This window comes from Leuresthes tenuis, unplaced genomic scaffold (genome assembly GCF_036924035.1).
Source record: "Leuresthes tenuis unplaced genomic scaffold, fLeuTen1.0.hap1 SCAF_11, whole genome shotgun sequence".
Taxonomy (NCBI): domain Eukaryota; kingdom Metazoa; phylum Chordata; class Actinopteri; order Atheriniformes; family Atherinopsidae; genus Leuresthes; species Leuresthes tenuis.
Window position 1 is genome coordinate 6621651 of NW_027325365.1, and position 27946 is coordinate 6649596.

General features: G+C 38.6%; 1 protein-coding gene across 1 annotated transcript in view; it reads left to right on the forward strand.

Moving 5' to 3' along the window:
* fstl5 (follistatin-like 5) overlaps positions 1-27946 on the forward strand; it is a 175131-nt gene that overhangs the window by 109706 nt on the left and 37479 nt on the right. Inside the window, exons 7-8 of the mRNA XM_072395234.1 lie at positions 3238-3404; positions 11681-11801. Coding sequence (XP_072251335.1) covers positions 3238-3404; positions 11681-11801 — 288 coding nt within the window. The remainder of the gene's footprint in view (positions 1-3237; positions 3405-11680; positions 11802-27946) is intronic.

The following is a 27946-nucleotide window of genomic DNA, read 5'->3' on the forward strand; positions in this document are numbered from 1 at the left end:
ACGGCAAATGGAGTTTGTTGCTTCCAGCGTATTCCACAAGGATTAAGATACAAGGGAGCTGTAATTGAATGGTTAGGGAGGACATTATTGAGGGAGATTTTTGTCAGCATATCTACCCACCACCACCTCAGCACCTCGAAGAGCGTCAAGTGGCTGCATGGTGTGTTGATCTGCTGGCTATATTATCAATGTGAGGGGAGGAAGATCATGGATTAGCCACGCGTGACTGATGGAGGGTCCACTTTCCTTAATTCTTCCCTGTCTCCATCAGAGCTTTTTAATTATATTTTAGACTTCTTGCTTTGATGTTGTCCTCAAGTATTTCTTCTTGCCTTAATGTTTTGCAGGAACTTGAGTATGATTTCTCACAGCCTGACTTTTTTGTTATTCCTCTTTTATATTTAAATCAATTATGCACACAGCACAGTGTTTTCTTCTAAGCTTGTTACTATTACCAATGGTTTTCATTTTGAACACCTTTACAGTCTGCAGCAACTACATTAAATCTGAATGTTATTGAAGGTTGTGACAGTTTTTTAAATATTTAACTCCAAAATCAACAAACCAGATCCAACAAATTCCAAATATGTCAAATCAACACTCTTTTAAGGAGAAAACAAAGCTGAACATGAAAATTAATATCTTTTTAAATATGTAGTGCAGGCAGCAGAACAGAAATAGATAACTGTTTGCCATCCCATTGAGTCTGTGATGTTTTAGAATGAAAACATCTCATGCTGTTTAGTTCATTTGGGTTTTGCCATTTGTCATTTTGGCACAATTTGAGCTTCAGTTGGGAAGTTTCAATGTGCTGGTTAACAAATGTCAAACAGGGTTTGATCTTTGACAAATTGGGTGATTCTGCAGGGTCCAAAGTTTGGGCCATTCTCTGCTGTAGGTTGGCTCTCTGAGACAACAACTCTTCTCTCGGTCCTGAAATAACCATTTTGTGGCTAAAGCTCTTTGGAACAAGATGAAAAGATGCCTCTCTGTAACCACACTGGATGGAAAATAAACATTTCATGGTGGTGGGTAAAAGGGAGGAGTTTTTGCTCTCTAATACGTTTAATTTCCCCTCAGTGATTGCTGTTTATTTCCATCCATGAAAACTTTCATATCACTCCCACTGACTGCTGTTGTCATGTCTTTATTACATACAAACAGCTCTTAATTGATCAATTACGTTCCATGAAATGACTTCTGTCATATTTCGACATCCACTGGGGAGACGTTCCAGTTGTTTCATTAAACTGGGTATTGCTGGATAGTTCTAGATCAGAGAAAGTGGTTGGTTATGTTCATGATGAGAGAAATAAACCTACACCATTGGACACTTTATCATTGATTGATCAAATAGATTTTATTTAAAGAAATGAAAGACTGACTGAAGCTGGGTTTTCATTTTATTTTTATGTACAAGATGATTTGGTAATAATGAGATTGCATAAAGCAAGTTTAATATGGGAGCAAATTTCAAGGTAACATGCATTATTCACAAATTCTTTATGGTGAAATATACTGTATATGCAGCAGACAGTGCCAGGATTTATATAATGCAATTTGATGCAACTGCCTGCCAATATGCACCAGCTTCATGGAGCTCATAATGTTCAATTTTTGTCAACTTTGTCAGAGTGGTTGGCTCAACTCAGGTCATTTTTGAGGTGAACACTACTGGTGTACAGTATGCAGTGACTTGTGTTCTTAGCATTTTGTTTCCATCATGTTTTCTGATAGGGGAAACACTTGATGACTTCTTTAATTGTATTGTTTGAAGTTAATAAAAAACATTTCCAAGGCAGGTTTTGAGCATTGCGTTACTACAAGCTTATTAATGGACACATGGCTGCGTTAACTTTCCACTAATAGTATAATGGTCGGAGTTTACCTGGAGCCTGGAATGAAGCATGTGTTTTCTCATGGTTCTCAACTGATCTCACAGGTTTGAGACAAGTGGACAAAACACAGCAAACGAGTGAGAAGGTAAAAAAAAAAGCGTTCAAAAGCCATTGGTGTGAGGGCCACTGGAGTCATGCTGTAATTAAAGGTGCTCTCATAGTTACTCTCTTGGCTGTGGCAAGTGAGCTCTGCCTGTTGGACCTTCTCTTTCATTAGATTTTGTATTTCATGCCCTTAGGAGCAGAACAAATTGAGTCTCTGTTTCCTTTTGCTCCATTGCTCATTACCCAAGAGAAAGATTAAAAAGCATTCTCTCACAGACTGCATTACATAATAACAAAGAATGGATGAGTGTACATTGTACTCACGGTCTCCTCAAAACACTGGACACACAAAAGGCGTTAACCAACCATAGCTGTGCTGACCTCTCCCCAGCCCACCTTGGCTGGCTTTGTTGCAGTAATTGCTCTCGGTTTTTGCTAAAGCTTTACTTTTTGAGGACATATCTTCTTTAAATAAAAGGTTTCAAAACTTCAGGGTTTCGCAGGAATTCTGAGGTTACTCTTGGAGGTTGAGGATCGTTGCACCTCTCTGCCAACGTCTTTTGTTTCTGTCCCTTTCTTTCCATGTTTCTTTCATCAGAGATGATGTAGTTCTGGGCTTTCACAACAGCACAGAGTGTGTGGTGTGTTTTACAGTCTAGAACAGAACAGGGAGCATGTTAAAAATACTCCAGCTTCAAGTTACAGAGCCGCACGCTTCGGATGAGATTTCTGCAGTCAGCAGAAGAGCAGTGATCTTTCCTCCCGAATGTGTTGGGTTTCTTCTTTTAGCCAACAAAGAAGAACATAGTGGTGGACTCTGAATCCTCAGTGACATGGTATCAAATATTTACAGAGCATTATTTTTAATTATTATTTTTTTTAATTAGTTACGAAATTTCAGTAATTGTGCTGCTTTTATGAGGGGGTAAAAAACTCCACCTCTGTGGCACAACTGCAGCTAATCTAGACATTTATCACTTATACTGTTTTTTCGAGCTTTCAAGAAATAAAATTCTTTGAAAGTGCATGAAATCTTAAACTTTAAAGCACTTCAGTAGTTTTATCCTTCTGAATTATGAGCTTCTTCGCCTAAGATAGGGTCATTCGATTTCAGATGTAATAGTAGTTGTGACGGCAGGTTCCTACTTTGTAAGAGTTCAAATAACTTTGCATGAAAATCATCAAGGGAGTTGAACTGTTGCCACTGTTACTCACCATTTTCATTTGTCAAAAGCATATGGATTTAGCAATTTTCCACAGGGCAGTCTAACACTGACTTCTTTCTTCTCACCAGATGTGTACCAGCTCAACCTCCCAGATGACCAAAAAGTGAGCATCACAACAGTAACAGTCGGTGAGACAGCTGTGTTGACCTGTGCCATCACAGGGGAGCAGAGGCCTCCTATACTGTGGAAGAGAAACCATCAATATCTGAACTCCTTGAACCTGGAAGACATCAATGTAAGAACCGGCTGTCATTTTTGTCTCTATTGTATTGATTTGATATGAATATATGCATATATATGTAAAGCTCAAAGATATACAGCCATCAGGTCCAGTTTCAGGCCATGAAGTGTCACACATTTACAGTTTCAGAGTTGTCACATTTTTACCACATAGAAATTTCTGATAATTTCATTCTGTATTTATTAGCATATATCCAATTTTTTGGGGCAGTGTCTCATTGTCAGCATATTCATTTCACTGATGTCTCTGGCTTTGTTTTGTAGGCCTGACGGTAATCCAGGTTGTCAGTTTGTGTTCATGGTGGCTGTGTTTAGAAAATGCTGGGAGGGACAGGCATTTCAGGCAGAGAAAGAAGATGAAGGGGGATATAAAAGTAGGTCCTTCCTCCAGGGCTGAACCCTTTTCGTAACTTGGTGTGTGTTTCTGTGTGTTAGTCTATATGCATGGCCCCAGACAGCACTGTGTGTCACTTTCATCCACATCAAAAGAAGCAAGGACACTTACATGATGAGGTACAGAGGCAGCCCTTCTTTGCTTTACTCTTTTCCTCTCTGTGTGTCAGGACTGACCAAGATGAGTGTGTTACTGCCGTGCATAATTAAGTCAACACTGTCGCAGTAGATAAAGGCAACCCAGTGAAGCCACTAATGTAACATTAAATGTTGATGACCCTTAAAATGAGTAAGAGGCACCCAGCTGTCACCAGTCATCCTTGGCACCATCAACTGGCTCTAAACTAGCGCGCTGGTTCTGGTTGTTGGTGATGTGTTACTCCCATAAAGAGCAGTGCCAGCGCTGTGCATGTGACAGTAACGGCTTATTCAGTCATTTTCTATTATATAATATGTCCACAAGAGAAATTTCTATTTGTGTTGTGTCTTGAAAGTGCGCTGGACATCTTTTGGTGGATTTTGAGTGAGGTCAACGAGGCTTTGATGCTTTGATTTTCCCATGCAATTGTTTTACTTTCTTGTTGTTGTGGCATATTCAGAACTACTAGTTTTTTTTTCATCTCTTGATTTTGCCTGAAGACACATTAGCAGAGTGCATTGTCCTGACCACGGGTAGTCTGTGTCTGTGTCTTAAGAAGGCCCTTGCTGGTTTGAATTTCAGCAGGGGCCTTTCACGTTTCTCTTTGGAGTTTGCATGTTCTCCTCATGCATACTACCATCCAAAAACATGCATGTCATGTTATTTGATGAATCGAAATTGACCCTAGGAGTGAGTGCGAGTGCGCATGGTTGTTTGCCTCCCGATGGACTGCTGACCTGTCCAACATGGTTCTCGCCAAATGGCAGCTGGGATAGGCTTCTGCCTCCCCTTACGACCTTGAATTGGGTTAACTAGAAAATTGATAGATGGATATATTCAATTTACATGCTGGAATTTGTTTTGACGCTTTTTCCTACAATTTATGTTTATGCATTTGGCAGATGCTCTTATCCAAAGCGACTTACAAATGAGGATATAGCAATGCAGCTAACATCAAAGCTAACAACAAACTACATAGAAGGAAACCCACTTGTAAGACTGTCAGAGGTTACAGGGGTGACAGTGTAGAAATCAAGTGCCGGCATAGAGGGAAGTACCGCAAGAGAAAGTGCAGTGGAGGGGGTGGGGATGTACAGAGCAAGTGCTAGGGTAGGACATGCTTTCTGAAGAGCTGGGTCTTCAAGAGTTTCTTGAAGATAGACAGGGACGCCCTTGTTCTGGTAGTGCTCGGTAGGTCATTCCACCATCATGGAATGACACATTAAGCGGAGTCCACTTGTGCCTAACTGAATTCAGTTGACCTAATTAAAACGGTATAAACCTTACCATTTGGTGTGTGTGTTAGAGGTTGAAAAAACTGTGTGTAGGTCTGCAAGATAAAATTGTATGAAAGCACAGATCTGAGGTATGAAACAACAAAAGATAAAATAATTCTGAATCATTTAAAGTGCCCAAACGCAATGTGGTCTTTCTTAATCTAAAAAGCATTTAACTGCCCACAGAGTTCTTAGATATACCTGCCTTGTTAAGAGATAAAGGGCTCTGGTCAGGCAGGTAACAACAAGTCAGAGTTCCTCTGATGAGATGGGAACACCTTACAGAGGAACAGCCATCACTGACCACTGTGCCCTAAAGGAGAATGAAGCGGTGTGCTGCACACAGAGGCCAACCCTCACTAAAAGGCACTATTAGGCACACTGAACTATTCAGAGCATCACTGGAGGCACCTGAAGATGACTGATGAATATGTCTTTATGTTTAAAAAAAATATTCTGCTTTTTCATTGCGAAAAATTGTGTGAAAACCGATGAAAGGAATAAAGCATCAGTTTTAAATCAAGTTTAAAAATATAATGTGAAAAACTGAGTCTGAAGAATTAAAAATGACTTTCAGTATGATTCTTTAAAATGGTTGGACATTGCTGGGATTTTGCATCAGAGTCATAATTTTTTGCATTATTCAGAGAGTTAAGAGAAGAGCAGGCAGTGTTGACACTGAAATCAAAGCCTGGCCTTTTGTGGTTTATAATCATCGTAGTCCAAGAGAAAGTGTCAAAACTTTATGTCAGACCTGTAGCCTTTGAGTTACACATCATCAAAGGTAATTCAAGTGAGTTTGCATTTTAATCAAACCTGAACTACTTTGGTACCCCCAGGGTCTTTTCATCGCTTCTATTAAATCTTGACACATATATTTTACACTCTGTGCGTCTCTATGGTATATGTTAAGGCCAGGACAGCTTCTTGAAGTGAGACTGAATGAAACTACAGCGGGGTTTAATCTTTCTCTTCTGACTGAGAGGACTTGATGTACTTTGTCCCTCAGGGTATGGAACATTTAGATTTGTTTTTATTGTTGTTGGCACTTGAAGCATACATTTTCAGCAGCCTCTGATACTGGACAGATTACCTGTGTAGCAGGTGTGCTAACTGTATACCACAAGCAAGTGATTCACAGTCTCCTGTGGTTCTGCTGTGCAAACCACACAGCACCAAGCTGAGCTACCAGTGGACTACAAACTGCTTAATCCAGATTTATTTTTGGCTTTCAGACTTGTAGTCAATCATTGTTGTTCTTTCCAAGAGGACAATGGATTTCGTCTGCACCTGGCACCAACAAACCCGTTTGAAATTGCCTTGCAGGCTATTTCTGTATCATTTCTGGCTGTTAATATTTTTGAGCATCCACTACCAGCCTTAATTAGTCATATTTCTGTGAGTACGCATGGGAGGTTTGCACTCTAATTTCAGATGCTTTCCCAGTTTAGAACATGGTTATTTTAGAAATATTTGTCCAGATCTAGTGAATCGCATTTTAATCCCACTGGTGAGCTGGCATCCTGGAGTTCAATAGAGCTTCTCTACATTTTGACAAAGCAGCTTACTGTAATTCTGTGAAGCTGACAGTTGCTGGCTATTGCATCATCATCCGATGCTGTCAGTATTTCGTTGCTCCCTGAGTGGTCACACCAAAGACGCAGTTGTGCACTGTAAAGGCTTGTGTGTCTGCATACGTTCATGTTTGCATCTTGGTACGGTGACAACAGCTGTGGCTCAGATGGTGCATGTGATTTTTCTTTGAAATTTTAAAAAAGATTGAAAATGAATTGGTGAACATGAAGTGTATTAGGAGAAAAATGCTGAAGTTTAAGAAAGGGTAATGCATCCTAGTTTGACACTTATATGTACTTGCTTTGGCAACAACATTTTAAGATGCATTTAAAAAATGGGGATTATTGAAAATAGAAAAATATGTTTTGAAGGCAAACTGCTATTTGATCAGGAGGAGATAAAAGAGGATTTGGTCAAATCTGAGTTGAATCTGTTATCCTCTTTTTTTTTTTCTTATCTTGTCCTTGGGTGTTTTATCTCCCAGGATTTCTGCAACATGAAAACATACCATGTGTAGATGTAAATGTTTGTGACTATATATGATATCTACATTCAGTTTTGATTAGTCTGAACCATAATTTGTATTTCCCTCGTGCATTTGCAGGTGGATGATTGATTCAAGCTGTGCAGCGCCATATTGCAAATAAAATGTATTGTAGTACGAGGCCTTTTTTTCTCTTTATTGTATTTTCAGTTTCTATCAAAATTAATTTGTTTTTGTTGTATTAATCATGTGCTCTGAGAGCCTGGAACCACAATCATGTTCTCTACATGAATGCTGTACAAACTATAATCAGGCCTTGAATAGCATTGATTTTAAATAATTATCTAATCTTCTGATGATTATATTCATCACCTGAATGCAATGAAATATCCATCAGTTAATGTCATAGAAATGATTTATTTTGTCCAACTCAAGCATTTCTAGAGTCAGGCTACAAGTGGACTGAAAAACAAGTCAAGACTGGGTTGTTCTGATTGCCGGGTTGACCATGTTGAGACCACCCTTTGTCCAACCAATAATCCCAAAGACTTTCTATTAATACTTGAACAATAAATAGCCAAGCAGTGTATTTTCAGTATTTTTCAATCAAGAAAAAAATGGTACCTTAGCTAGTGGTAGCTGATGCTTTAAGACTCTTAGAGGCCTAAATATTGTGACTGCTGTAAACATCTAACTGTCTGACTTCTGTTTTTACCTCAACAGATCCCATCACAGGTAGGGTGTCTTTTTTCTTTTTTTGTTTGCTTCAACAAGCTGACATTGCATCACTCCATTCACTTTGTTCACAAAAAGCCCACAAAGCTAGCAAAGTGACTGCACTAGATACATGATGGCACAATCCAAGTCATAACTTCATGTTCAAATAACAGGTTGTAATCATTGTGTTTTGATTTGTTTTTCATTTTTTTTCTTCTTACAATACTGAGTAAAAAAAAACTTTTCTGAAGAAAGAGAGAAGACGACTCCACCTGTTCAGCTTGAGACAGAATAAATACATGATTGACATCAGTTCTTGTTCATGTCAAAAACTTAGGGAGTGCAGTGAGTTGTCCATATGATTTCCTACATGGTCATAGTCTAAATCTAACCTTGCTTTTGCTGATCTGAGCATCTTGATGCTATCCTTGCTGTGGAGAGATTTTCTCTTTCAGAAATATTAACAGGCTTTCTTTAGCTGTCCCTCCGTACCAAAACATGGAGCTTACACATGAACAAACTTACATCATAATACCGAGTATAAACAAAAATCTGAGAAAATAAACTGCAAACATCTCATAAATGTTGGTGAACAAATGTTGCTTTGTGTGTACATGGATTACTCACCCACACAAATTATTATTGCCCAAATACACAAGAGTTAAAATACACAACTGAGATGAAGGAAGGGTTTTCAGTGCTGTTAGCAAAACAAATTAGATACTATTCACAGGTCATTGACAGAAATTACAGTGGCAGAAGTCTTGTAAACATAGTCAAATAAAATTCAAGCTTGTATACTTAGAAGCAACTAGAGGAACAGCAATACTACTTAATAAATAAGTGAACTGAACCTTTAATGTCAAAGAGCAGCCTGTTTTTAGTTAAACAACATCTCTAGCTTTTTTTTTTTTGGCATAAATCTCTCTTTGACAGACTTTTGTTCACAATGGAGGGAATTTTTCATTGTTTTCCAAAGTTTCATGTTGGTGGGCTGGAAACTTCTTGAGAGTTCTTGCCATTCTTCTTGCCATTTTCTGAAATGCCGGTGGAGGTTTGGCATCCCTCGAGGTGGACCTTCAATGTCCTTTCAGAGGTGACCCAGCACTGGCAGCTTTATTAATTATAGTTTCTTGAGGGCTGTGGCCTATTTGTAAATCCACCTCTACTTGCCCTTGTCTACCTTCCTTCTGAGAAGTCCTGCACTTGCCTGCTCTGTCTGCAGAGAGCTGGGTGCTGCTGATAGTTGAGGTGAGAGTCGTGAGGTGAGCAGGAGGAATCATGTCGACAACCTCCGCAGCCACTCGTTCCACTCCTCTGAGTTTCATTTCTCCCCCACATTCATTTTTCATTTAAGAAAGTGACACAATATGGTCTCAGCCCAAGGGGCCAAAACGTACCATTGATTTCCCCTCATATTGTGAAGCTCTGATGCTTCACTCATTCAGAGCTAGTAAGTTAGATCGGAGCTGACTGGGACCAACTGATAAACACACTGCCTGCTTGTAAACACGAGGCCTGATGTTCCCAGCTTCTCTAACGACCTTTAAGGGTAAGCTGAATGCTGCGTTGAAAGCTTGAAAAGCTGTGATCAGAGTTTATTTAGTGAAGAAAAAAAAAAAGGAATTATCAGCAGATACATTTTTAAATTTCACGAAAGCATGTTGTCTTCAATCATGAGAAATGAGAAGCACACAGACAGACTCAAAGGTAGAGCAAAAGTTCACGCTTCTTAAAGATATGTGAATGATTTTTAATGCATGGCATCAGTTAGGAATGAACATGTTTTGGCATTTGGCCTTCATCAAGGTGGGGCTGTTGAAACCTCTGATGAAGGCTGAATGCTTAAGCATGCTCACATGTGAAAAGCTGCTGTGCATCACAAAGCATTGTTAGCACAGACAGTGATTTTGTTGCTAAGTGGTCTCCAAAGATTTACTCTGTTTATACTTACTTTATTCTATTCAGTTTGAGATAGAATGCTTTGCATGACTCTCTTCCCTCAAATTACCAGAGCCAACTTTGGATTAAAACAATAAATGACACGTGTCATCCTAATGTGGCAGAATGCATCATTCTGTTTAAAGAGGCTCCTGTCATCAGGGACACAGTTTTCATGATGGGATGTATTTCGTAGGTGTCATGTTTGCCTTGTTTAGGTAGTTATTATGTTTCAAACAAACCTCTGCATGAATGGCAGGACTAAGGTTTCAGGTTCAGAAAATGGCTTGTTCCTATAGTGCATCCTGATACCATCTTTTCCCCAAGCAAGCTGCTAACATGGACCCAGCCTTCCACACAATATATTAGACACAATATAAAAACGTAATTCATCAAATACTCAGGTGTCCATTGACGCATTTGGTGACGGACATGGGGCAGCATTGGCACTCTGATGGGTCTGCAGCTTTGCAGCCCAAATCACAACAAACTGCGATGCGTAGTGTCTTCTGACACCTTTTTGTTGGAACCTATTAACTTTTAGCAATTCTAGCTGCAGTAGTTCTTCTCTTGGACAGGACAACAGTATCTGTTCCCCACCTTCATCAATCAGCCTTGGCCGCACATGACCCTGTCACTGGTTCTACAGTTTTAGTTCCTTTGACCACAGCAACTTGATGTACATAAAATTCACCTGCTATGGATATATTCCACCTACGATGCCAGGTTCCATCGTACTCGTAATGAGATAATTAAGGTTTTAACTTCACCTGTCAGTAGTCTTAACTTGACTTCCTAACGCATTCATATGCACATTCATAGATATGCATAAACATATATATTATTATGTAAACATATAATACACTACATATAGAAATACATATGTATGTATGTGTATAAAAATTGGGATTAAAGAATATAGAATTAATCCAAGGCTCTACATGATACAAAACCTGCATACAATGTCTTGTGTTAATGACTTTTTATTGCAGCGTCGTCTTAACAAGGTGGCAGCTGTTCATTCGTTGCCAGGCGAAACACACCATCAATAGGCTCATTAGCTTTGGGGGCTTCTGTCTGTAATGCAGCATGAAAAATTTATTCTTCTGTTTGCTCTCCTCCTTTGTCTATTTTTCTGTGTGTTCACTGGCTTAATGATCACAACACGGCATGAATTCATCATGTTTTAGTTATCTCCATGATCATGGAAAGGTTTTAAATAGGCCACATGGGAAATGTTTCGTGTATTTGTGCGACGGCCGTTGTGACCAAAGGATAGTAATATTCCCCTTGCTTTTTTCAGGGGCATTGACATTTCAAATGTGCAGCAAGAGTTTAGCCTGTGTCTGCAGCGCTGTTTCAGTTAGTTTTTTAGAAGGTGGGAAACAGTGTAATTTCCACACTAATCAATTGTACATTCAGTCCAAGTCCATCGCTTTCGTTTGATTGGAAAAGTGACTAAATCGGAAATCGATTATTCCTAACGGCAGCTTTTGCCAGTAAGTTTTCTCAGTTGTTTTTTTGTTTTAGCTTGATGGGAAACTAATCCACAGTGTGCCTTTTCTGGTGACTTCGTTTTCATTTCCTTCCTAAAAGATTTCCATCTGCACTCCACAGGCTTGTTGCGTTTTCCATTTTAAACTTTTCATTTGCAGCTCTTAATGTCATTAAACAGATCTGCTTTTTCCTCATATTGAATTGTTTCTCTTAGTGACCAAAGTTTCTTTTTCCTGTATATCTGGTAGGATTTTGGGGATGATGGCTCATTGTACATCACCAAGGTGACCACAACTCACATGGGCAACTACACCTGTCATGCTGATGGATATGAGAAACTGTTTCAGACCCACATTCTTCAAGTGAATGGTAGGAGCCTCATACACACACTTATCACTTTTTTGTTGAAATAATGTTGTCAATAATGGCTGTAAGGTACTAGTTACTGTTATAGAACTTCTATTACTGTGAAATGTGCTATGTGGTAATATGACTATAAGAAACATTATAAAGTTTTGGTCACACACCTGACTCTCTTAGAGCAGCTGCTAAACAGCACAGCATCCTGAAAGTGCTCATAGTGTGGAATCTATAGAGGAATATCAGCTGAATCTGCAGCTCATCTTAGTTTTGTAGAGCCAAACTGCAAGTTTCTTAGTTTACACTACTTGCGCACCACCAAGTAGCAGATGGATGCTGCTAGAGACTCCTCTGTGGGACATTTAACAGCTGAAGATGCAGTTGTTTCATTTGGGAGCTGGTACATATAAACAACAGAGCTAGAAGGAGAGTGAATACTGAATGATGAACAATGTATTTTGCAAGGTCATGATCCTCCATCTTGTAAGGCTCCAGGGTATCAGTTAGTGGCTGCACCATAAAAATGTGCACTGATCAGCTTCCTATTTATGTTGGAAGCTACTGGTGAGTTTTAGATGCTACAACAATCAACAATGGCTTCTCCTGTTTAGCTCATTTGATTGGTTGACTTTGACAGACAGATGCTTCTCCCTGCTATGTTGTTTCTGAGGAGGACTTCTCAAATGGTTCTGTGAAACAAATTAACCAGAGTCTCGGGTTAAAACAAAAATCCAAATTAAAATGTTGCTCCATAGTTGCTGAGTTTGTGACCAATATCTGTAAAGCAGAAATTGTTTGCCAACCATTTCTCCACATACAGATAAAAGATCATAATACAGTTAATTTTGGATATATTTGGCCACCAACACATTTTGGCTATTTTTCATAACTGTAGCGAAGTCAAGTGTGGAATTTAATACAAACTTAAGGCTTTAAATGACTGCAACATTCTTTTGTGGGAATGGTCAGTGTGGAAATACCAGATGGGGGATTTCTACATCAAAGAAGAGAAATTTACACCAACCTTTGGCCTATGAAAGCATGAAAGCATGAAAGCATGAAAGAGTTTCTCAGCCCCTCTGTCCACAGACCTGTACCATAAATTTAGATGAATGCATTAATAGCCTAGTGCTAACTAAGCTGAAGAAACAACGGAACCTCTCAGGAGAGTATTGGGGAAAACCAGAACAGGACCCTTCCGACCCTATCTGGGTCAAAGTAAACAATGGTGACAGTTTGCCCTGACTCTGACTCAAGCCAGAGACAGTCGCTGCATGGACCTCTCAAAAGGATCTCACCCAGAATCACTTTTAGCTGAATCGTGAAACTGTATGAAATGTGCCTTATATCTTTGTACAAGTTCTTTCATATTCTCAGTGATATCACAAGCTGCATTTTAATACTTTTTTGATCGTACGTGGAAGGATACAAAATAAGTAATTATTTTGGAAAATGACTAATCAGCTTATGGAGCCACATTGACCCCGAGTGGTCTGTAGTACTGAATAGTTAAACCCAAAAAGTCAACAACTTGCATATGACATGTGACATTTATATGAAATAATGCAACTGTTAACCAATGTTTTCCTGCTGTTTCTTATTGTATTCAATGTTTAACACAGGGAGATAACATCGTTTGGTTCGTTATTCATACGTCATAACTTTACAGATATCCATCTGAATGTTGAGACTCATAATCATGATGTTATGTTATTTTGTTTTTGATGTCTTCATATCATAAGTTTATGCTATATCTTTAACCTTTATATCTTAACAAGTTATGGTGTTTTTAGAATCCTCTGAACAAATGTTTATGAGATGGAGAAATTAAGAAACAAGTTCCTTTGTTGCACCCCCGTTGCAGGCTTGTAAGCCAGAATGGGTCGCCTTACAAAACACGCCCAGGTAGACGTCACAACAGTTTCAGGCAAACCATTGGCTGAAAGTGTAGCGTAAGCCTATGTCATGCCCCGCCTCCACGAATGAAGCTCCTGAAACCGCGAGGAAAAGTCAGTTCAGCAGTCCGGAAAAGAGTTCAGGAGTTCAGAAGATGAAGAACAAAGAGTTTTAAGATTGATGGAATGAGAGTCTGGCGGAGAGTCTTTGAAAATGGAGAGGAAGATGAGATGGAAGAAGAAGGTCCGAACAAAGACAAAAAGAGAAGAATGTAGTAGAAAGAGACATTTTGCGTTTTTGTTCGTCTGTCATCCTGTGTCCTTTCTATAGAGCGTTTTAAACTCTACTGCTGCAGCATCCTCACCTATTTTTGATCACCAAAAGGAGCCAGCGTTAAGCTTGTCAACCTTTTTGTCAATCTTTTGTGAATTTAAGTGCACCTCATCAGAGCTGGTCTGCAACCAAAACCAACTCGACCCTTGGACAATTTTGTCATTATTTGCGGTGAATTCCGACACACCACCCGTTTGTCTTCCGAGCAACCAGAAGCCACCAGAGGCCCTCCAGCGCAGGAGAGCGACCGGCCCAGTCCCCGAAAGTCAACCACAACCAAGGCCGAACCGAGAGAGACCCAGTTGGACCCGCTGGTGATTACCTGTGGTTCGGAGCTGACCTAACAGTAACATCTGCCCTGTTCTTACATTTCAGGCGGTATGCGGTGGGTGTCGAGAGAATTCACTGTTAAAATTAACCCAAGCTGTTAGCCTTTAAATTCAAATAGTAACAAACCTGGACTATTTGAATGATTCCGGTATCCATCCATCCCCTCCCCTTAGTTCTTTTCAATTCAGTGTTTCTTATATAATCATCCATATTCAAAGCATTTCTCCTGTTGTCTTAAGGTTCATGTCTTTGGTCTTGTCATTTTAATAAATGGTTCATATATACATACATCTATAAAATCAATCGGTTTTTGTGTATGTGTTCTTTACGTATGTGTGAGTCCAACAAAATGAGAATTCACGAGTAGCAACTATATGAGTCTGGAATTTATTAATTATTCATTAATGATTTATTTTCATTAATAATTTATTATTAATTTAACCTTTTTTTTTTATTTTTCTTTCGATTGAAGGTGGTGCCCACAAACAAGGTTAAAGGCTTATTCAGAACTTTCGGGTAAATCCTTATATCTTATCACATTAGACTATGTGTGTCCGCTATATATATATATATATATATATATATATATATATTTTTTTTTTTTGTTTGTTTGTTTTTTGTTGCCTCATGTGCCGGCTATATATATGCTTGGCTACATAACATATTTAATTTACTGGTATTTAATGAATATTTTTTATAACAGATGGATTAAATGGATAATGCCTTCTTTTTCAAGGGCTCAGAAAGCATAATTATAAATGTTAATTTTGTGTTTTTTGAGAATTCTTAGCAGGCAGTGACTGTCTGAAACGGCTGGACATCAACAAAGAATGAGTTTCTTCTTTGGGATGTTTTGACAGACTTGACTGCAGCTGTCTTCAGCTGATTGTTTGTGGGAATTTCTGCCTCCAGTTTTGTTGTCAGTGAAATACAGTTGACTGACTCTGCTATTGCAAGTGCAAATGTGTTTCACCTTCTTTGTCCATTGAATCCCATTACATTGGAGCACATGAAAAAACAGGGTTCAGCATACTGTATAAAAGAGTTGTAAAACATAAACTATTTGATTATTTTGGATATGAATACCCCCCAAATTCAAGATAAGAGTCTGCATTTTTAGATAATACTGGCTGTGTATTCGTTACGTGAATGTTTTCGTAAACGGATAAACCTGTGTCAGGTAAATGTATGTCAGTGCTCTTTCTTCAGCCTTTAAATGGCCAAACACATCAGCTTTTAGAGGTTTATTTATATATATGCATTTTGCTACTTTAACCTCGGTAAATGATCAAAAGATCAAAATGTAGATCTACTGCTGCCTCTGGAAGAATTCTGGTCATTGTCCTTTTTTTTGTTTAACTTTGACTGTAACAAACACAGTCAGCCAACAAACATCTATTTCTCCGTGTTTCTTGAAATTGAAAATGGAGATGTCAATACTCTATCAGTTCACCTCTTCCCTTTTCTTTTCTAACATTAACAAAACAGAACAGGAACTACAGCACTCATTCCACACAGTGCCCCATAGTCTGTCCTAGCATTGCTCCAAAGTTATTTATTCTAAACATCACACTCAGCCTTTTTGTAGAGAAAAACTGTGACCACGCCTCAATTTAACACAGATGTCAGTTAAAAGCTGACAACTTTCACACGGCTCTCACTAATTGGTTTGGGGAAAGTCCAGATGGTGGACAAACCATGTGAATGCTGAAGTAGATGCAGTATGTACGGGCAAAGGTGAAGTGGTGGAGCTTGAGTAAATGAGACACATTTCTCTCTTTCCATCTTGGTTCTAATGAGCTGGACGTAAGTAAATCACGGTGGAGAAACCTCGAAATCTTCATTACATTTGACAGACAGTTGGTTCATTATCATTCTTCTAAAAGTTTATTCTGGGGTTAATTGCTCTGATATACAAACCTTATACCCGTGTATATAGAAACAGTGTGAATCTTGTGAGACTGATGACTTTAAATTGTAATTAATATTGTAACTTTTTCATGACCTTTTTACTGAAGACTGATTTTAAAATTCTTAGAGTGAAGTCTCTAAGGACCCAATATTACCCTGCCATGCTAAGATTTTCTGCAACTCAATTAGGAAACAGCTGAAATAGGGTAATCCTGGAAAATGGATTCTGAAGTCTGTCCATCGATATGAAGCCACAAAGGAATGACAAGATATACACCAATCAGGCGTAACTTTATGACCTCTGACAGGTGAAGGGAGAAGCATTGATTATCTCGTTACATTGGCATTTGGCAGTGGATGGGATATTAGCCAGCGAGTGAACAGTTGATGTGTTGGAAAAAGGAAAAAAAATGGGAATGTGTGAAGATGTGATCGACTTTGACGAGGGCCTTTCATGATGGCTGGGTCATAGCATCTCTACAGCCGTGGCTTCAGTTGGATGCTACTGTGGTCAGGGCTACAGCTGAGCGATATGGTCCAACAATGATACCTTGGTATTTTCCAACTGAATGGCAGCGCACAGCATTTAATCAGTATTTCTTCAAAAATAGAACGAAGAGTGTTTGCATTGTACATGCTGTCAACAGGTCTCCTCCCATAACTGCTCTCATTTATTGTATTTCAATATAATTTGGTTCCTAATAAAGCCGTTCATGATTCCACTTCTGCGATCAGACAGCGACTGAAATACACCCATTACCACTACAAGCAGTAGCTGATTTTACAAATGTATTGCCTGGTTTTAAAGAAGAAAAATCAGTTGACAAGATCTTTGTTATGATTTTGGTTTTACTTTCATGTAAAATGACCCTGAAAATGTTAGGTCACAGTTGGAGATCACAGTCTGGCACCCGTTCTGTGGGGCAGACGGAGGTGAAGGAGAAAAAGTGAGTGCTTGTGCTCTCTGAGCTGTGCTGGTGACACTCGTTAATTGAATTTAGCCACAGTTTGTCCAGCACATTGCTACATGCAATGCTAGTTGCTTTTGGAGAAAAAAAATGTTGATGGAATTGGTAATTAGGAGAATTTGTGAGGGAGTCTGCAGCTGTGCTGTTGGCCTGTGCTGTACACAAACTCAGACACTGCTGCAGCTTTACCGGGAAGACGGTATCAGAATACATCAGTATAATCAGCACAGTCTGATTTGATATCTTCTTTGAAAAAATACTGAAATAAATTAAGGTCAGGTTGCCCATTTTGATCATGGAGCAATTAAAGAGAGTGGCCTAGTCTGATGAATCATATTTTCTTTTGCATTAGGTGCATCACATAATGTACCTTGGCTGTTTGTGCAGAATAATGCACCCTAATACACAAACAAACGTTTGAGAAAGAAAAGAAACTAGGCGGAGTTGCTGACTTGGTCTCCAAAAACTCCACATTAACTTAAAGAACCTGCTGCTGACAGGTGGTCATAATGTTATTGATTATTGTTGTACAGTTTGAGTTCCACTCTGAGGAAGCTGTTTAAATTTACAGGAGCTTTTTGATTAAATATCTTTTGTAGATTGATTTTCCACCACATTTTTTGTAGTTTTGACCAGCTATCACTGACGGCCAGCGTCCTTTTATTTTCTTTGTGATCTTAACAAAGTTAGCTGTGATGCCATCCTCGGTGTGCGCTGTTATCACCAGGATCTTCATTTTATTGTGAATATTTGTAATTGCGAGTCTGTTGCAGCTGCTCTTTTTCCCTTTATTGTAGTGTCCCCACTCTACCCATGGGAATCAATAAAGTTACATCTCGTTTGTTCGCTGTGGCTGCAAAGTTTGTCCACCCTTAAAGTCACTTCAGCAGAAACCAAGTCTCTGTTTGGGGTAGATTAATGAAAGTTTAAACACACAATACAGCAACCATTTCTTCTTTTATCCTGGAATGCTGCATCTACATTGGAAACATTAATTGAAATAAAAAGTATTTATAGTTTGTTTGAAGTTATTTGGGACACCTACAATCAAAGCAGTCGAAATGCACAGTGCTGAAGTACAGTCGTTTCGTTTATTGTGTCCAAGGATAATCTGCTTCTCAGAGCTACCGTCTTTAAGTTATGTAGTCTAAAGTTTTAGCTGTAGCAGGGTGGGTATGAGCTTGAGGTGAGCTTTTTGGGGCCATCAAACGTAGGGCCCTTTAGTGTGTATCCTTGGTCATAAAAGCGATCATCCTGACATGAAATGGCGTATTTCTATTGGGGGAAGGGCAAAAGCAGAGGTGGAGCCATACTAATCAGAGCTTATCACTGCCCCAGCTCTGTCACCAAAATCCCTTATTAAAGCCAGACTGTGTCTTTTACTATATTCACTGATTTTGTGGATACAAAGCGCTCGAGCTCATGCTGCTGTGCTGTAGTTTTCTTTCTGTAGTACCAGAGGGTTTAAACAGGTCACTGAGATTAGTGAAGAGAAAGAGTCTGAATCTTAGCTGTCTGTAGGTGCTGGAGATCAGCTTAGTTAAAGTGTGCAGAGCTGTGGATTTGGAGTTCCTGGTTGGGTTGTAGAAAAGTGTTGAAAGAACACTGGTAACAACAAACACTGAAGGCAGTTGTTTGGGAGGCACAAGCTGCTTGACCCCTGTATATGTGTGGGGTGCATCATGCTATTGGCTGTGCATGAGCTGCCTATAATATTATGTTGGACAATCTGGCGAGATTTCAAACCTACAGATAAACCATTCTTACCACAGTTTGGTAATGTTAATCTGGTCTTGTTTGATTCTTTTTGTTTCTTTCCTGTATTAATAACACTTGATACAAATTACTATACAATTAGCAATAAAGTGTTGCATTTGATTTCAATAACTTGCACCATGCTTTAGTCATAGTAATTAAAGAACAATTCCATATATCATAAGCTCTCATTAAGGCCTTTGAATAAGAAGGAAAACACACTTTCAAAAAAGTGTATTTATATTGTTTTCTGCAACATAGTCTCTGTGGACCTCATTTCTCTCATTTCAATTTTATTATGTAGATTTTTTTTGTTATAAATGATAAATCAAACAGAAAACATTAAATGATGTTTAGACGTCTAACCGTATTCCCTGAGGTCCCATTATGCTTTATAATATCTGTCTGAGACCTTCCTTATAACCCCTCCAGCTGTTTTATTCTTTTTTACTTTTGTTTTACACTTGAAAAATACTTTTTCCACAAGCTATATGAAATATGTGTCAGACACGAGATCCAGGCTGGATTACTCCCACATCTCCATAGGAGAGTAATCACAACTGAGGGGAAAAGCTTTCATCACGGTGTGTGTGAATGTGAGTGATTGTCATCAGTATTTCACAGAGGTGTATGAGGCGTTGCCTTGAATACTGTAGATGTGCTCTGGCTCGTGTGTTCTTTTGAGTTTGTATCATTCACAGTACTTGGTAAGTTCTCACAAACAGATGGTTATGACTGGCATGTTTAGTTTTTCTTACCAAGTTTGATACGATTGAAGCACAGAGACAAGTCTTCCTGGACTAGATGGCAATCTCAGTCACGTGATGGGTGAAGTGGTCTCCTTCTATGGTGTTTGTGTGCACAAATGCTCTTCTTCTAGAGTGCCATGGCTGACGGGATTCTTGCCGAGTGATTGACGACTGGCTTGGGATCTTTATGATGGAGCTGTCAGCCCTGCTGTGTCACATTCTCCTGGCAGTGGCTCTCCTGACACACTCAGAAACACATCAGAATGCAACTTCTCTCACATCTTGTCTGAATCAAGTTTTCAGTGGAAAAAAACAGCGCCTGGCTTCCTTTTTCCATTTTCACGACTGTCTAAGCAAAGACAACTTTTGATTCCACACAGGAACTGAATATCAGCACCTGCACAGTAACTGATGCAAAAGTACACGTTTATTTTGTCCTGTTGAGGTTTCATGAGGAACTGGTACTGCATTTTATTGCTGTCTAAGCAAAAATAATGGCTAGTGTACAGAATCCACTATTTTGCTTGAAGACATCAGTTTTCTTTTCTGTGTCAGGCTTTCAGTAGAAACAATCATTAGCAGCTCACACACTTCATAACTGGAAAATCTTCAGCTGGAGTTGTTTTTACAACATGTAAAACTCTGAAGAGAGCACAGGAGAGAAACAAAAAGATCGCTCTGGTAATCGTTCAGTTTTGCTACACTCCAGAATGGTGGATTATATTCCCATATGACTGTTGTTCTGTAGGTATCAATACCTTATAAATTTAGATGCTTTCACAATAGCACATGGGCGTGAAGCAGCAACTGTTACAACGAACACTTTGTTTTAAATGCTTCAGAGGATCTGCCACTGTATTCACACATGAGCACACCTGCTCATTTTCCAGACTTCTGTTCTCACATGCAGTCCTTCTGAAACATGTCTGGAAAATGTGCAAAAGGCTTAAGGGACTGAATTGATCGGGACAGATCAGATCGCTGGAAGCAGGATCATCTGATTCCCGTTGAACTATCATGCAGCATTGTTTATTTCTCTAACTGTTGCACTACTCTATTTGGATTAATGGATGGTTTCCTAATGAATTCTTAAGCCTTTGAATTAGATGTTTACAGGACCAGCTTGTGGTAGGATACATGTGTGTGTGTTTCAGGCTTCAACGATCTTACTTCTCATGATCGCTGGGTGGGATGGTGTTGAAAGCTCCCAAAATGAATTTTACAGTTGTTTTGCAGCTTTACTTTGCTTGTGTTACTTGCTGTTGAAAATTAAGAGAAGGTCAACTTTTTGATCACTTCGTGACTCTCCATGTAACTGATCTCCAGTCACACTTATTAGAATAATCCACAGCCTGCTCCACCACATCAGGTAAAATCACATTTCACTATTTAATTGCAGAGCCCTGACATAGTAGGAGGTGTGCATTTGGATTTTGTTTGTAGTAATGGTTTCCATTTCCAGAAGAATGTGATTTAGATCTAGTGTATTTATTTATTTTTTTACATCCTCTTCTCACATCTGATGATAGGAGGGAGATGAGTTCTGGTCAGCAGCTCCATAGTTTAATGCCGCTCCACATCCTCGGCGTCCTTTAATTGGTCTAATCAGAACTAAACTCCTGTAGCTTTAGAAATATTACATCATGCAGGGCTGGAACGATTCCTCAAGTAACTCGATTTCAAAAATAGTCGATGAAATGATTATTTGCTCCGACGTGTCGTTTAATTTCTACACGTGTTTGTTGCAAGCTTGGAGAAAAATATGAAAAAGTTTGGGTTTTTAGCTTCCCACGTTAGCAAAACGTCAGTGCTACAGCATCTCAGCAGAAAGCAGCCGGGTCACATATCGAGTTCACTGAGCGGAACAAATACACCAAGGGAACGTTTCATGTTAGCATTTTAATGTAAATCAGTCTACTTGTTAGATTGAAAAGGACGCTGATAGGAAACATAAATAAGGTGCGGCTTGAGTTTGGCAGTTGGACCTTTTTAATTATTGTCCTGTATTTTCTCCAAAACGCATTTTCATGTTTATTATGTTGGACTTGGGTTTGACCCTTTGACCTTTTCCCTACTTTATATACAGATAAAAAGAAAAGAAAAAATATAAATTTGTTGTATCTTCTGAAAAAATGTATATGTTTTTCACTCTTTCACTTCTTCATAGATTCCAATTCCTAATTGTATAATGCATCACATCGTCACATTATCAGCCTAAATGAGCAATCACCTTCCAATATCCTTGTGATTGGCAGCTACCTCCTGTAGATGATACAAACACCTTGATACCACATAGCTGCTCATTTGTCTCTGCATCAGTGAAGCTCGTGTTCTCAGTTGTTTCGTTTGACGTTTCTGTATCTTTTGACATTTATTTCACATTATGTGTTGTGACAGAAAACATGGGGAAACACATTAGTCTCCGAACCAGTAAATGACCTGTGAGCATGTATTATACTGTATGTTCAGCAGTTATATTTATTTTAGTTTTAATACTTTGCCCCATTAGTGTAGCTCATAAAAAAACACTTGCTTTCTAAATAATTTCTCTTTGTAGCGAACCGTGCGTATCCTAAACGAACAATTATCCCAGTTCTCCTGATAATATCAGCTAAATTTGTTTTAGGCTCAATTACATGCATTACGTATAACTTTAATTTTTCTTTAATGCCTCTATTCACCATTTGAGTTTGCACCTTTCTTTTTTGTAATTGATTAAACTGGCTTCTAGATTTCAGATCTTTAATTCCGACTTTGGGAGAATTAAATAATTCAGGACACTTTATCGACCTATCAGAGACCACTAGGAACTCCAGTAGCATTAATAGACATGTACAGCAGCCCAGAATGGACTTTCTCTCCCTCATTCAGTTTCAAAGGGAATTCACTGACATGAGCTTTTTTTCAAATAATGGTCCTTTGACTAACGAATGACCTTTATTGAGTTGTTCGGGTAGCCAGTGGGATTTACAGGAACACTGTAGCTCAGGAGGAAGAGCAGTCGGAACCAATTGGAAGGTCGGTGGTTCGACTCTGGCTTCCCCAGGATACATGTCGAAGCGTCCTTGGGCAAGACACTGAACCCCACGTTGCCTCCCAGTGTATCACTGGGGGTATGAATGTGTGTGTGAATGATCACGTAGTTAAGAATCTTAAGACGTGCTGTATGAATGTGTGTGGGGTGAATGTGTGGGGTGAATGCGGCATGTAGTGAAGCGCTTTGAGTGGTCAGTTAGACTAGAAAAGCGCTATACAAGTCCATTTACCATTTACCATTTGATAGAACTTTGCTCCTCCTACACGGGTTTCTGTCCTCCATCCCTCCTGTCTCCCCTGAGTGTCAGCATTGCCCTGTAAATGACAGCAGTCACATTATCACAGTGGGGATAACTAATAATAGATGGGTAATTCAACAGGGATATTTGGCAGGAAAATCTGTAAGCAGTAACGCAATGTCCCCTCGTTCTGACAGAGCCCACTGGATAAGGGACTTCCACACAAACAACTATAACTCCAGCTGTTAAAAGATGTTTGTAAAATTTATTCCTGTTCAAGTGGGCATCACAGCAGTGATGACAGCAACAGGAGCAAACACTAGAATCCCGTTCTGTCACCTACGGCACAGAAAGATGACATCGCCAAGGCTGAAAATGGACAAAAGCTATGTTATCTACTTGATTGGTGGCGTTTATTCTCAGTCTTCTGGGTCATAGTAATCCAGGAAATGAAAAAGAGGGCAACTTTATAAAAGGCTTCTTTCAGAAAGAAAGAAAAGATCAAATTTATTCAAAAGACCTCTTGTTACAGGGTGATAGATCATTTTAACTCTTAGTAGAATTTGATGAGTCCACATACTTCTATTCTTCCTCTGCACAATGTAAAGCAGTAGCAAGTCATCAGATATTTTTTTTTGAGGCCTGGATGCAGTGGACCATACCGTTTACAGAATATTATCGTTCTATATGTGCCTATAATTTCACAGGTAGCATCCGGGTTGCTCCTCGTGTTAGATCAGTAGTATAAAATCTATTTAACATCAGTCTCTTTTCTGAAAAGGATAAGCTTTTTTTAACACTAACTGAAGACAAAAGTGGAATATCAAGTGTTCTGACATTGTGATCCCCAAACTCGAACCGAAACTTAACTATTTGTTTGTTCAAGGTGTTTTCTTCTTCAAAGTCAAATTAGTATTTTTATTAATATCTAGCGTTATAATGATGCCTTTATATAATACAAAGCTATTACATTCAGCCTACCATCAGGACTTCTCATAATCTTTTTTTGCTCTCTGTGCTCTCATACACTGCATTTAATCCAACGGTTTTCTAAGAAAACGGTTCTCATTCATAGTTTGGACACACCTTTGATTGTTACTGCACATTTCTGAAATAGTGACTGAAATGCAGCCAGTTACAACTACATGTTAACTGAAGGCCTATTATCGGCACTTACTCCAAGAAATCCCACAGACAATGACTGTCCTTTGATTTTGGATGAAGTTGCCTGTAAAATGAACATTCTGAAAACTCAGTCCCAATTCCTGCTCATTAAGTCTTGAACCAGAAAGTTTGACCATGTTCCATCTTTCTTTTTTTTAAATTTACCTCCATGGAAACCTGTGTAAATAAACTAGGCTGCTCTTTTAAAGTTTTATTAGGCACCATAGATGTTTGGTTGAACTAATGTAGGTTCAAGAGGTTCACAGAAGACTCACCTGTATCTTCTTTTCTCCTGTGCTGTACACCCACTCACAGCACTGCTTTTACCTACTCTGTAATTACACCTGCACACAATCTGACTCTTGTTACCAGCTATGATCGGGTCATAGTTCAGAGGCCTTCAGCAGAAAGCACCAATCAGTTACACCTTCCCAAAATCACACAAGCAATTTACCCAAAATGCTGTTTGAGATGTCGGCTCAATCTTGTGGGTATCCATTTTCTGTCTGTCTCAATAGCATCAGAAGAAATGTTCTATATACAGTATTGGACTTAGCAGCAGACCATCCACATCAAAACATCAACAGACCACCTGAGCCACTGCTTCCATATAGACTTTGAAGGTTAAAAATGACATATTTAAAAGTGGAATGTTTGATTCCTTTGTAGTCACGAATACGTTTATATTTTACAACTATTTGCAATTCTGTTTTAACACCAAAACAGAAAAATAATGTATTCAGCACGTCTAAAACGTATAAAACAAAAAAATGTAATTTGTTAAAGTGAAGTAGAAATGTAGAATGGATACACTACATATATGATACAAATACACACAAAGCGGCCTACGTCTTTATAATCTATTAATTATCAGAGACTTAAATGAGGAGTTAAAGGTGTTTTACCTGATGTTTTACAGCAGAAATTCCTAACTTCAACGCAGAACCTCAGGCTGCATCCCTACTTATTTCCACAATAAAGATAAAGAAAACTCTGGGTTTTTGATTGATTGAAAGATAACTTTGTTCTATTTTCTTCTACTATTATCACGTGCTCTGCAGTATGCTGCCAGGAAAAACGGGTTAATTACTTTCTTGAATGTACAACCGCATCTTTTTTCAATTTATTTTTAAGTTTAGGGCCTGTACACGTCACCAAGCGTTAAGCAAATACATGTTCATATCCATTCAGTGGATTTAGTACGATACTCCGCTGTTGGGCTTTTCCTCAATGGAAGTTTCTTTCCCACACAAACCTGAATTTCACTCAGCCTGCTGTGCATTTATTCTTTTTGTAACACTCAAATGAACACAACTTTGAGAGATTGACTGAGAGGGGTTTTATTAACGGTGTGCTCAAAGGAAACTCAATGACCCAAGCACTTTACAATCACCAGAAAGATTATTCAACCCCCTCTGCAGTGGGTTCACAATGCAATGAGGTTTGTGAAATTTTGCTGGCGACTGTACACATGTTTCTGTTGCTTCGGGGAATTTTCAGAGATGTGCGTCTTGTTTGAAATTGCCCTCAAATCCTCTTTTCACACCTCTACACACAACACATTCTGCCATCCAGTCTAAGAGGAATCTTCTCTTCATTATAAAAAAAATGGGATTGTATTTAATTAATTTGACTAATTTCTTGTTTTTAATCACACAATACCAAAAATGGCTGATGCTCATTCCTGATGAATTTACAGCATCATTACCATTTAAATTATTCATAACTGATAATTATCTACCTCATGATTATATTTACATGTCATGTATCTTAATTCTGTTTTTATCCGAAATAGAATTCACATTCAAGACAAAGAAACTTTGAAATAACTGCTTCCATAATCCATAAATTCTGCCTTTTCTTTTGACCATTTATGCAGAGTATATTTTTATATACAGCCTTGAGCCCTCATCACTGACTGTACTCTTCCAGGATACCATCTGTTTGACTTGGGAAATGTTACAGATCACTTAAAACAGGATTTCAATCACAGCTGTTTTCCCCCTCAAGCATGCACACCGTGAGCAGAGTGAAATATACAGTATGAAAGTATCTTATCTTATTCGTCAATGGGCTTTATTCTTAACATGTCATTTCTGAACGCAGCTTCGCACTACAACAACTAACTATTGTTATTTAATTTTGATGGATGCATGAAGGAGGATGTTTTTTTTTTTGTTGAATAGCTTGTGTCTCATTGTTAAAATAGCACTCCAAATTTCGTGAGTTGATTTTATAATAATATAATGAGAGTAAAGGCCTTCTGATTTAGCCTCTTGTCTAACAAGTACATGTTGATGAGAGCAACAATGCAGTTTATCTTCTGCGAGACTACAAAAAGCTGTGATTTTCATTGTTTCTTACAGGGTATTAATGTAATGAATTAGTTTATTGTTCTGCCTATACATTAGCTTTGTTAATTGAATAAAAATCCTCGAGGAAATCTGCACACTGGAAGGCTTATACCAGCAAACGGTTGTTTTTAAATGGATTTTGTGCAGAACCTTCATAGAAGTGTGCTTATAAGTATTTTAAATGATAGAAATCAGTGGAGGAAATGATATTCAACTTGCCTGGAATGAATCAGTCTGATATCCAAATGGTTGATGGACAAGATTTATTTTTTTTCTTTTATAGAATGATAATTCAGATTAAGGAGCAATACATACATCACTTACTTGCCCTCAAGGTTGTAGGTATGGACAGGATTCACTGGATGAGTGCGCAGCCAGAGGGCAAAAGTGCACTTAGCAGTTTATAGGATTTTATTAAACTTCCTTGGTATATTTTCACCATCAATAATGAAATGACTCAATCATAAAACATTATTTCATGGTTCAGTTTGGAGCTGACAGTGATCTCACCTGCTGCTCTTATTTAAAAGTTACAGCAGCATTGGGGCAATAGTTTAACCAGGGTCAGTAAGTAATAATGTTCATGACAAGTTATTCTTTACAGTCGGCCACATTTACCAGAAATTACACCTAAAACCAGTCAATGTGAGGAATTGTTTCAGGATCGCATAGACCTTACAAAGAACAATGACATTTTGAAGCAGTCCATGACGACAGATTTATTATTATTGATTTAAAGTTCCAAGCTAACAATGTAGGCGGTTCCAGCCAGTCATATTTCTTAGTAATTACATGTTCTGATACACATCGAGTTTTTTTTTTTTTGCAGGCGAATCCTTAGATACCTATATTTATGTTTTCTATGTAGTTTTAAGAGACAAGTTCTGTGACATGGCATCAGAGTTTTGCATTTTATATCTTGTAGTGATCTCTTGCTCTTGGCAAAGTGTTGTCATCCTCCTTTAACAGTATCCATCATCTCTTTTGGTGATTGATAAAGTTTACTGCTTTCTCATTTCTATTTAGGAGCTTGGCTCTGCACAACAAAAAAAGGTTGAGTGCTTTCAGTGCTGCTTTCTGCTCCCTAGTTGTTGAAACAGCTGCAGTTTTAAACCTCTGTTTGGAACAGTATGTTTTTAAAGGAGCAATTTCCACAAGCACAGCAGTCACAGTGATTTTAACATAAATTTGTGAAGCAAAAGTAGAAAAGCGTGATCGTATCTCATGCTCGGATGAGCAGTTGCACCCTGACCATTTGGCTGTTGGTATATTAGATGGGAATAATAATCTACACTCAAAAGACAGAACTGAATATTTGTCTCCATGGGTTCAATTCAGGCAGCATTGTTACTGCTGAGAGGATTCAGCGTAACAGCAGAGTCTGTGTGGCTGTGATTGGTAAATAAACTGAGTTAAGAA